The following is a 12,505-nucleotide window of genomic DNA, read 5'->3' as shown; positions in this document are numbered from 1 at the left end:
CCTGGAAGAGCAATGTCCTGATTTTTCATATTGACTGTACTCCTAGGGTAGAAGTCTATGTTTCCAAGTGAACATTCAGAGAAAGTATAAGCATGTTGTAATTGAGAGCAGCTCAATGGCCTTAGAAATTATAAAGGCCACAAGTCCTAAACATCCAAGGTTTAGTGATTGTAAAAGTAATGAACAGATATCGTGTCACCCATTGTTGACATAGTTGGCTTTTCCTATGTATGATCAGCCTTTACATTTAGATTTTATATGCTCCGTGGCCAAAAAAATAGGACCTTCCACACAGTATACTAGCACTGATAACAGCTGCTGAGTCTCTTGTAATGTCCTGGTGTTTAAAGGAAAAAACATGAGGATGGAAATATGGGAGCTACCATTGCTGATTTGGTTATTACATGTGCAGGCTTGGGCCTTTCATCAGTTTTTAGCTTCCCTAGTGTCAAGGAACTCTAAAGACCTGAACTCCCAAACTGCATGTTTCTTTTAGAGTTTCAATTTGCAGAATCAAAATAAGTGACACCACTGAAGCCTGCTTCTTTAAAAGTCAGGTCAGGAATGGCAGCTTCCAACTTGGTATCCACAAAGGTTCAATTTAATTCTGACCATGCCGACATCGGTCCAAGTGTGCATGCATACCCTCCTTTCCATAGGTGCTTTGTTCAGGTTCTTTCAAAAGGCTCCCCTGCCACCCCTTGAATCTACTCTCCTGATGCTGCAATTGGAACTGGGACTCGCTGGGCAAGGCAATGTTTAGGTCATTGACTGTCCTGTGCTGATGTTCCTTTAACCTGTTGCAGTTGCTTTTAAAGTAGAATTTCAGGTTTCACTGCACTTTAAATAGTTTGGGACAAGGTGTACTGTAATGGACTGTAGTAGTATTAGCTACATCAGGGGTCTCCAAACTTTCTAAACAAAGGGCCAGTTTGCTGTTCTTGAGATTTTAGAGGGGCTAAACTAGGGCCAGTGGGGTTGGAAAATGTTTTGGCGTCCAGTGGGAGTAAACAATGCCCTTATCTTTGGTGTCATTGGGAGGACTAGGGCCTCATTGTTGAGGTCAGTGGAGGGAATAGTGCCCCATTGTGTCAATGGAAAGCATGCTGCTCCATTGTTGGTGTCTGTGGAAGGAATTGTGCCCCATTGTTGGTGTCTGTGGAAGGAATTGTGCCCCATTGTTGGTGTCAATGGGAGGAATTATACCCAAAAGGGCTGCAGTTTGGAGACCACTGAGCTGCATACAGGAAGAAGTGCTGTGTTCCAGCAGCAGTACAGTCCACTTCCCATGTGCTGCTAGAATTTGAGTCGGGGCTCAATGCTTCTCTACCCATTCAAGAGAAGCCTTGTATTTTTAATCAACAAATACAAGGCTTCCTTTCATTGGCCAAGGTGGAAACCGTGATGTGATCCACCAGCCTCTCCACCTTGGCCATTGGAAGATGGAAGTTGGCCTTAGCTGGATGGCCCCATCTGACCTTTTCCATCCCTACAGCATAAAATGTTCTAGAGGTAAAACTGCTCCCACTAATTAATATGTGGTCTGTGAGAGTTCACGGACCAGTAACTATCAGAAAAAGAGCTTTATTTTGATGGAGAGCAGTCAACAATAACTGTGAAAACACAAAGTTCCTCCTCTTCATCTTGTATAGCTCCGTGCTTGGTATTTTTGTATTACATTGTGCACATGATGAATGACTTTTCCCAATTTTCATCGCCCATGTTATCGTAGGGCGGATTGAGTGGCTGCCTTCAAATTAGTTTGTGACAGGGGTTGGATAAGCACAAATACATCACAGGTTACACTGAGTTGCATCCAATCTACGTATCACTGTTACATGTTTTATTTGTGTCACTATCATCCATAAAGCTTGCAGTGTAAAGTCAGGTGAACAAACAGAATTCTTTAGTCATATTTTCATTTACTCCAAAATGCTGGTAGTGGTTTTCAGCCACAAACTTGTCTGACTATGTATTAAATGTTTGATGCAGAAAGACAAACTTGTGATGCAACAGCCAGAATAAAGTAACTATACAAACTGTATTTATTTATCAATTAGGCCTCATTCACATGGGCGCCGAGGCCCGTAGTCCATGAAGTGGCCATGTTTATATGTGTCTTAAGCCTCCAGGTGCTGTGTGCAAGCAGCCCTTTCAGGCCTATGGGGATGTAGTGGGTGCATTGATACAGCCGCTTGTCCCAATTTTGCAGGCATGCTGATAAGCAACCCCATATGCAGACAGTGTGCACTTGAGGCTGCTCACCCGTACCTCCAGGCCTGTCAAATTGGCATACCCATAGACTTGGATGGCCTGCCTGCAAGCAGCACCTGGTGCCTCAAGCAGCATAAAAACGCAGTCCATTGACGGACTACAGGCCTCAGCGCCCATGTGAATGGGGCCTTGCAAGATGACAAAATGGCAGCTTAGCTGTGTCTAATCATGTTATGTGTTCATCCGTGTTACCCATAGGCCTCTGTGCCTCAACATCTCAGCTTTTAGATTTTGTTACCCGATTAGAGGCAGCAATAAAATTCTAATAGAATGTAAGCACAAACTGGCTTATAGGTGTAGCTTAAACATTTTTTTTTTTCCAGATTTTTGGAAACTAGTGACTCAAAATAATTTTCCCATTTCTAGAATAACCAGCTATAGCCCTGTGTTCTAACAAACAAGCCTTTATCTGATATAATATTGTACAACATCCCAGGCTGTTATGGAGCCAGTGATCGTTTGGTGCTTAACAGGCCTGTAAAAATAAATGTATATGCAACACTATACAGAAAAACCTTCTGTCTCTCAATCTGATATAAAGGAATTCCTTTTCAGCACATTTATGGTAGCAACTTAAAGGGAGAAATGTTAAATAATTACTAGTCCAGTCCCCTTCACTGAATTCATTCTTACAAAATGTTAGGAGGTTGGGCAATTTTAATCTAATTATATATTTTTTTTGGCAGAGACCCTCTTTAGTTTGGATAAGTGCAATTTAGAAAAAGAATTGATAGTGTATGCAGCACAAACCGCTGTGCAATGAAGGGGGATGTCTGGACATTTTAGCAGATGCGCATATTTTTTTTTTTTGCGCAGAAATAAAATTCACGTTGGTAAAGATGTCTTCACAGTCCCTGTGGGTCCTGGAGTTCAGCTGACTGTGGCGACTGATGGACCCTTGTCTCCTCCATCACCTTCCGCGTTCTCCACCTGGTTCAGCTTACCCAAACTTCTCAAGGACTCCCAGAAGGATGAAAAAGTCTCTTTCAGGCTCTTCTCCAGCACCCAACCTTCGCTCTCACATTCGGGGTCTTCAGGGTTGTCTATGCTTTCCAGACATGTGTGCAGATACCTCAGCCCAATCATGACAGCGATCTGTGGGATGTATTACAACTCCATTAAAACTGCATTGCATATCCCTTCTAGTTCTGTTTTTAAAAAAATATTCTACACCAGCCATGGCACTACAGCTCCAGAACCTCTACATGTGCCCCAAGTGAAAATTTTACATATATTATAAGAACAAGCTCAGTCCCACTGATGTATTAAATAAAGTATTTATATCTTCTTAAAGCTGAATTTTAGCTTAAAAAAAATTCCCTACAGCTTTAGTCACATCACTTATCTCTAGTGAAGTATGCCCCACAATGTGTAGGTAACCAGATCCTGGAGAACTCTTCACTGCAAGGATGCCTGTCCTCTTCTTAATTCTGAGCTTCTGGCTCTGCAGTTTCTAACATCTTTAGGTCTTCAGGCAGAACAGCAGGGCAGATGATCCGGTGGGGACATGCCCCCACCTTCCTCCTTCAATGAGCAGAGTTTTCTCATTGATTTACACAGCTTATAACAGTCTGTGAATGGGGGAGAGAATCCCATGTTACAGGCAGTGTGATCAATGAAAGAACTTTTCTCAGTCAAGGACGAAGAAGGTAGGGGCATGTCCCCAGGGAACAATCTGTACTGCTGTTCTGCCTGAAGATCTGAACCTATTCACCATTGCAGCCCTGAATCTTCAGAGCCAGGAAGAGGACAGGCACCCACCCCCTTCCCCACCTGTAGGTGGTGCTGTGTCACAGCTGCTGTACGGGTGGAGGAATGAAAGCTAAGTGGAACTTTGTTCCTCTGGGGCTTCTATTGGTGTCATCAGGGTAACAGTTTGGATTGGACCCTGCAACCCTGAGTGACCCCTGGGGCCATCTTTGGAGAAGGCAGTGCTAATGCATAACACTATCCCACTGTGGCTGGCGCACATTTTGTAAAGTGGGCAGTTTAGGGATAGGGCTCCCCACTGTTTAGGGACAGTGTGTAGAGATAGGGAAAGGTTCCTGGCGAGGAGGGACAGGGTCTGGACCCCTGCTATTTTGCTCCTTGGGGCTTAGATCGTAGACTGAGAATTCTCTCGCATAGAACTCCGATGCGGTGCACTTTCAATCTATGGCCACCCTCTTCCATCAGATGCTGTTGCCAGCTGGTACACGCTGTGCATTGAGCTTCCAATTTCTGGCGCTGCGTTACAGGACTCTGACCTAGTTACATATTGAATTGTTGTTTCGTCAAGATGTAATATTAGACTGCAGGGATCGCAAGCAGACCCTTGCCGCTTCCCATACCACGTGCAACAGTCACATTTGTCTGTTCTAATATAACTGAATATTTCACTTTGTTTTTTTGTTTAAATGTTTCCACCATACAAAGACATGCTTGGTGGTTTCCACATCCCTGGGTATCAGGAAAAAATGGAACTCCCCTTCAAATGGGATTTTAAACGCAACAACACCACCAAAGTTATATAAAACCAATGTTTATTAGAACATTTAAACGTAAGATCACTCACACAAGTGGTGATCTGTAAAACCACATAGAACAAAATTGAATTGCATGGTCATTGCAAACATTTCAAAGTGCATAAATATAGATATGTTGTCTGAATTCTCTCCAGTGTTCCGAAGATCCTTTTCTGAATACTGGAGAGAATTTGGACAACATATGTATATTTATGCGCTTTGAAATGTTTGCAATGACTATGCAATTCAGTTTTGTTCTATGTGGTTTTACAGATCACCACTTGTGTGAGTGATCTTACTTTTAAAGGTGTTTTATATAACTTTGGTGGTGTTTCCATTTAAAATCCCATTGGTGGGGAGGAATTTCATTTTTTCTGAATATTTCACTTGGTCTTGGAGTGCCATTAATCCCTATTGGGTACCAGCACTGGGTTCCGCCTACAAGCTTTAAGAAAAATATGGGAGCTGCTATTGATGGCTTGTTTTTGAAGGTGCATGCTTCAGATTTCTTATCGCTCTGTTTTGTTCAATATCAGATTCGATGCTATCTGATATGCACTTGCTTGTTCTGCTTCAGTGATGGAGCAGGTAGTTAGAGATGCAGAAGGATGAGCGCCCAGGAGCATGACTTTGTGTGTGTGTGTGTAAATATATATATATATATATATATATATATATATATATATATATATATATATATATATATAAAATCAGTCATAGCAGCTGCCATATTTCTGCCCTGACAGGCTTTGCAACTGAACTTTGAGCACAAAACTTTAATTGAAATATATTCATCAAAAGCCACAAACAATATAAATCCACTTTGTGTGCACCAAATGTCTTTGCAAATTCAATGTAACAATAACATCATCCATGTGCATTACACAGCCTGTGCAGAGAGCAGAGCTGAGGCAGGAACCACCCACTACAGGTTGTCTGCAGGAAACTATAGGAGGGGGCGGAGACAAGACCAGTCACCCTGCACAAGGAGAGAGTAGCAGTGAGCGGTCTTTATTACAGGGAGCTCCTGCACAGAAGAAAAGTGAATTACTACACAGATCTGGAAGAAATACACAAAGCACACCAATATTCCAGTAAGAATACACATAACTCTTATATTTAGACAATACTTGCTTATACCAAAATTCAGCTTTACAAATGCAGTGCCGTTTAAAGTGTTACTGAACCCAGGAGCCTGCATTCCTTATATCAGGTCTCCCACAGTACACAGAACTTGGAAATGCAATTATTTTAATAAATATAAACTTCTAAATACAGTAAAACCTTGGTTTGAGAGTAACTTGATTTGAAAGCGTTTTGCAAGACAAGCAAAATGTTTTCATAAATTTTGACTTGATATACAAGCGATGTCTTGTATATACAAGTAGCGTCAAGTCACAACTAAGTATAAAAGATAAGAGAGGCGCCTCCAAGTGTAGCAATATGGTTACATTTAACCACTTCAGCCCCGGAAGATTTGGCTGCTCAATGACCAGACCATTTTTTGCGATTCAACACTGTGTCGCTTTAACTGACAATTGCGCGGTTGTGCGACGCTGTACCCAAACAAAATTGATGTCCTTTTTTTTCCCCACAAATAGAGCTTTCTTTTGGTGGTATTTGATCATCTCTGCTGTTTTTATTTTTTGCGCTATAAACAAGGGGGATGGGAGTGACTGGAGGAAATGACAGATCGTGGTTCCTAGCTAGTAGGAACTCACCATCTGTCTCCTCTCCTCACAGAACAGGGATTTGTGTGTTTACACACATGTCCCTGTTCTGCCTTTTGCGCCGGACACGCGCATCTGCAGCCCTGCAGTACAGCCGGCGCGTGTCTGCTATCCCGCTTAAAGGGACCGACATACAGCTACGACGGTTCTCGGGATTGTGCCGACCTGCGCAGTATGACAGCGGCTGGTCGGCAAGCGGTTAATGAAGGTACCACAGTTAGCAACTCACTTGGTTGATGATTAAAAGAGGCACATCTAAGTATGCAGGCATCCAGGGTAAAGCTGTCCACATAGAATGTCCTCCGCACTGCCATCAACCTCCTCCCTCCCACACTGCACTCCATGAGCGCTTTAAGCCTCACTTTCAGATCGCTCTACTGCAGGGTAGTCTTCCCGGTCATGATTGCAGACTGACAGCGGTGAGAGATGGCAGTGTGAAGGACGGTCTATGTGGACAGCTTTACCCCGGGTGCCTGCATACTTAGATGGGCCTGTTTTAATCATCAACCATATGAGTTGCTAAACGTACCTTCATTAACCACTTCTCGCCCCAAAGGTGTCATATGACGTCTTTGAGTTTCAGTGGCAATATCAGAATGATGCCTGCAGCTACAGGCTTCATTCAGATATCCTTGTTTTCAGCCAGCGATTCTGTGCACCATAAGGATGATCATAGCGGCAGTTCCGCTGCTTGATCGTTCTTACAGGTGACGGGATGGGACACCCACCCCTCTTCCTCGCCACCATCCGGTCCTTCTTTGGGCTCTCCCGTGCCATCAGGGACCCAGAGAAAGAATTTGCCGCCGCTGGATGACGACCATAGAGAATTCCGGTGACCAGATGGTCACCAGTCATCTCTATGACCATCGGAGGCCCGGGTGCGACGTTATGACGTCACGTCCGGGCCGCAAATGTAAACAAAGCTGCGATCACGGCTGGTAAGCAAGAGATCGTGGACCGCATCTCTCCATAAAGAGGACCTGTCACGAACGATTGCTATTACAAGGGATGTTTACATTCCTTGTAATAGGAATAAAAGTGATATAAAAAAAATGTAAAAGAAATTATAAAAATAAATAAAGTAAAATAAAAAATTGAAAAAAAAATAATTTTAAACCGCCCGTCCACGGTAGCTCGTGCCCAGAAGCAAACACGCACGTAAGTCTCGCCCACATATGTAAACGCTGCTCAAACCACACATGTGAGGTATCGTCGCGTGCGTTAGAGTGCAAGTAACAATTCTAGCACTAGACCTCCTCTGTAACTCTAAAAATGTAACCTGTAAAAAAATTTAAAGCATCGCCGAAGTTTGGCTTCATTCCATGAGTGTGTGCAATTTTAAAGCGTGACATGTTGGGTATCTATTTACTCGGCATAACGTCAGTGTTCCCATTATACAAAAAAATTGGGCTAACTTTACTATTCTGTTATTTTTTAAATCATTAAACTGTTTTTCTTCCCCAAAAAAAACGCGTTTGAAAAATTGTTGCACAATACCGTGCAAGATAAAGTTGCAACGACCGCTATTTTAGTCCCTAGGGTGTCTGCTAAAAAAAATATATAATGTTTGGGGGTTCTGAGTAATTTTCTAGCAAAAAAAAAAGATGATTTTTACATGTAGGAGAGGAGTGCCAGAATAGGCCCAGAATGGAAGTGGTTAAAAGTAACCATAGTGCTACACTTAAAGGCGCCTCTCTTCTCTTTTATACTTTGTAGCTCCTGCTGGATTTAGCTTCTAATCCCCTTGTGGAGGCTGCCAATTGTAAATGGACATTTTATGGTTACACAACTTATCACATTGCTATGATCTTTTTATATAGACTATAAACTGAAAGACCTATGAATAAATGGTTGAGGAACGAATCATCTGAGTTTCAGTTATTTCTTATAGGGAAATTTGCTTTGATATACCAGTGCTTTGGATTACAAGCATGTTTCTGGAACAAATTATGATCGCAGTCCAAGGTTTTACTGTACCTTTTCTGATCAGCAGTATATAACAGTCTCGTGACTTCTATCAGGGTCTGGTTAAAGCTTTTGGGAGGTGTTTCCATTTTACTCTGACTGTCCTATGAGGCTGCATGGCCCCTGACCCTCTGTCTGTACAGTGCTGATTGGCTCTGTGGTGATCACATGCACCCTCCCAAGAAAAAAAAAATCTCTAGCAAGACCCACTAAACTGAGCATGTGCAGAGTGCCCCTAAGGCTATTTACTATCAGCAGATGGATTAGGGACAGTGGAAGAAGGGAAGGATCAGAGAAGATGGGGGTCAAATGCCATTTTTACGTCAAAGACTTTTTACACAATGCCGAGGGTTAACCCCTTAGGTTTCACAGTAAGTATAACAAGCATGCTTTACTGCATATACAGACGGATTTTACTGTTGTGGGTTTAGTAACAATTTAAATGCATGTTTTATAATGCAAAAGGTTGCATCTGAGCTGCATTGCCTGCAATGCAAACACAACTCCGCTAGTATACGCTGCATTCTGAGAAAAGTACTACTATTCAAGTAAAGCTGACCTGGGTTCAAAGTGCATTTCAAATACAGGTAAACGCAAGCTTTAAATGTACACCCAGTCAAATCGAAATAAAGCCTTGGGATGCGCCCAGGGTGCACAGACTACCCATTCAACATTTTAGGGTTTTTTTTGTAGACTTTTCTGTACTACACCAGTCCCTTTTGTCTGGCAACTGTTGATCCTGGAACACATCTGCTTGTGATGTTGGAACACCTATTTGCTAATGTAAAAAAAAAGTCAGTACAAAGAAGCTTCTTTTAGACACCAGATTTTAAATTGGCTTTGAAGTTTGAAAGGTGTTGGTAATGCAGGAAGTAAAAAGAGAGAGAGATACCTTGCTGGCATACCTTGTAACTTTTAGAACTTCACAAGCCTGAGATTGGGAAGCTAGTAGGACTATGGGGGACTGTCAAGATAACAGCAGCGAATTTAGCATGTCATAAGGGGTTGATGACATGCACTCAGTGTACCAGGACAACCGGAGGTTGCAATATAATACATGCGCAATTGTTACAATATGTGGGCATCAAAAGGACAATTGTTGCAATACATGAGAAATAACAGTAAATGGAGCCCAAAAGCCCACTTGAGCTACTACTGCAATTCAGAAAATTTCAAGGAGCCTGGAAATGCGCTTGTGGGGCATGTCCCCTTAAATCCAGTGTCTCCTGTGCTAGGTCTGCCTGATGCTGAAGACCCGATCATACCACTCAGGGAAATGATCAAAAGGAAGCCCATAGTTTAAAATCATTTTTTAAAATTTATTGGATAAAGCTAAGGGATTCTCTCACTTGTATTGGTGCGGAAGTGACGTAACTTCTGCCGACACCATCTTTGGACAGGGACCCAAGCCGCACTTCCCGGCGTGTAAGCGATACGGCGGGCCCCACTTATTTCCAGTGCTGTACACAGCAAGTGCCAGGTTCTAATACAAGTGAGAATATCCCTTACCTTTATCAATACATTTTAAAAAACAGTTTTACGCTATTGGCTTTCTTTTTATTATATCCCTGGTATGATCGGGTCTTCAACATCGGGAAAACCTAGCACAGGAGACACTGGATTTAAGGGGACATGTCCCACAAGCGCATTTGACCATACTAGTAATAGTTGGTCACACTTATCTGGTGAGTGCAAACTCATATGGGGCACTACATGCACTAGTCGGATCAAGCACCAAAGTGAAATATTTCTATAGAGCACCTGCACATGCACTGTGGGAAAAGTGAATGGGACTTTTATATAGTCTTGTAATTTTTTGTTAAAAAAAATATTTTGTTCACATTTTTTATGCAATACTAAGCGCGGTTGATTACTGAATAATATCTAAGTTGTGTTCACACCAGTACACATTATAACTGCGGCTGTGATTTTTTCAAGGACCAGTTGTTTAGAACATCAACTTTTACAACACAATTCACTTATATCTTAGGCACTGAACCAAAACACATTTTTTCTTGCATGTATAGGGAAGACCAACAGTAGAATTCGATAGGTTGCGTTCTAAAAATGCAGTTTTTGTGTCCGATGTCTATGAAGTGGGTAACCCTCTAGCTTTAGTTATCTTTTTGGAATAATGCTGTGATTTGTGGATCCCTGTTTTTGTCCTCTAAATCTTTATCTCTTCTACCCCATTCTCCATAATAAAGTCAATAAAAATCTAATAGGAGGTATGGCACCACCTTGTATTAGAAGTAGGCTGTGGGTGCAGCTTCACACTGGAGTCCCCAAGATTTAATAGAAGTCAGTTTTCAAGTTGATTTAGTGTGGACTGAATATTTAAAGGTGTGTTTCTGGCCTCCGGGCACACAGGTTATAAAATTTAGGGGCTGGTAGAGTTCCATGATAACCACTTTATTTTATCTGAACAAAAATGAATTGGTCTAAAAACTGTAATGTTACATCATTATTACAAAATAATTAATAGATGGGATGAAATTATACTGTGTGCCTACTCAGTGCTGGGGCAAGACCATTTAGTGCCCAGGGCAAAAATGTCAAATTGCCCCCCCTTCATTATGTGCGAGCTTATGAGGAGGAGGGGGAAAGAGAACACAGCCCGCACCTCCTCCCGCTTCTCTCCTCCTCTCCCTCTCCCTGCCACTTTCAGAGCTGGGCTGACAGAAGTAGTGATGCCGTTGTCACTACTCCTGTAAGCCTTATAGTAGAAGGAACTTGCGAGATCCCCATCCCTACGATACATGCTGCGCACAGGGCAGCCTTCCCTTCTGTCCACCCCTTGTCCCGGCTCTGTGTCTACTGTATATTGGATAGAATGTATCACCTTCATATCTTAAAGGAGACCTGAAGCACTCTGTAGAAGACCCAAGCACATGCTCTGGGTGCCAGGGTCTAGCAACACTCCTGCATGACAGTATCCACCTTTTCTACCAAGCTTCCAAAGGTTTTCTTGCAACCATCTCCCTGCCCCTATGCCAAATTGTTGGGTTGGGGCTCTCTTTTTCCGAAGAATAATGTTAATGAATTGCATTCTTCAGTACATGAGGAGCATAAAAAAGCAAATTCTCATCATTTCAGACCAAGGTCGAAGCTTTACTTAAAGGAATATCCTGCAAAGAACAAGGAAAGAAAAAATAGCAAACAAGGAGATTCTGTTTTTGAGTGCTATTATTATTACCTCCATGATCCAGACGAGGAGCACAAGGGCCCCCATTGAACTTATCATGCTGGTGTAGTAAGTGAGAAGAGCTTCCCTGCAGCCCCGGGTCCACAAGTTGAGCTCCTCCGTCTGGTGGTCATAGCTGTAGTGGGCAGAGTTATTGGTCATCTGAAGCTGGATGCATGGCCTGGGAGAGTTGGGGTTGCAGCAGCTGAAAGGGACTCCATCAATCAAGTATTTTCCATCCACATTACTTTTAATCCGGCTGCATTGAAAAATGTGAAGGTTAAATGATTAGCCAGAAGTAAGAGACATGCCTAAATATTGTGCAATATAACCACTATTCACCAGCGCTAGGATCTATAAGACACGCACCAGCTGCTATATTCAAACATCCAAACTTAGTGCCCAAAAAATATTAATTGCCATATATGGGCAGCACAGTGGTGCAGTGGGTAGCACTTCCGCCTAGCAGTAAGAAGGGTCGTTGGTTCGAATCCCAACCACGACACTACCTGCTTGGAGTTTGCATGTTCTCCCTGTGCCTGCGTGGGTTTCCTCCGGGTACTCCGGTTTCCTCCCACACTCTAAAGACATGCTGGTAGGTTAATTGCATCCTGTCTAAATTGTCCCTAGTATGTATGAATGTGAGTTAGGGACCTTAAGACTCCTTGAGGGTAGGGACTGATGTGAATGTACATTCACATCAGTCCCTACCCTCCTTGAGGGTAGGGACTGATGTGAATGTACAATGTATATGTAAAGCGCTGCGTAAATTGACGGCGCTATATAAGTACCTGAAATAAATAAATAGATAAATAAATATATACAGCGCTAAAATGTGCCTTATTCGT

At 42.5% G+C, this 12,505-nt stretch overlaps 1 protein-coding gene across 1 annotated transcript in view; it reads right to left on the bottom strand.

The window, feature by feature from the left end:
- Positions 1 to 1,810: 1,810 nt before the first annotated feature.
- PRPH2 (peripherin 2) overlaps positions 1,811 to 12,505 on the bottom strand; it is a 30,893-nt gene continuing 20,198 nt past the window's right edge. The window contains exons 2-3 of the mRNA XM_073628436.1: positions 11,670 to 11,916; positions 1,811 to 3,369 (exon numbers count right to left, since the gene is read on the bottom strand). Of these exons, the coding sequence (XP_073484537.1) occupies positions 3,145 to 3,369; positions 11,670 to 11,916 (472 nt within the window). The 3' untranslated portion in view covers positions 1,811 to 3,144. The remainder of the gene's footprint in view (positions 3,370 to 11,669; positions 11,917 to 12,505) is intronic.

This window comes from Aquarana catesbeiana, linkage group LG04 (assembly GCF_042186555.1).
Source record: "Aquarana catesbeiana isolate 2022-GZ linkage group LG04, ASM4218655v1, whole genome shotgun sequence".
NCBI lineage: Eukaryota > Metazoa > Chordata > Amphibia > Anura > Ranidae > Aquarana > Aquarana catesbeiana.
Note: the sequence above shows the minus strand (reverse complement) of the source record. Positions and strands in the feature narration are given on the sequence as shown.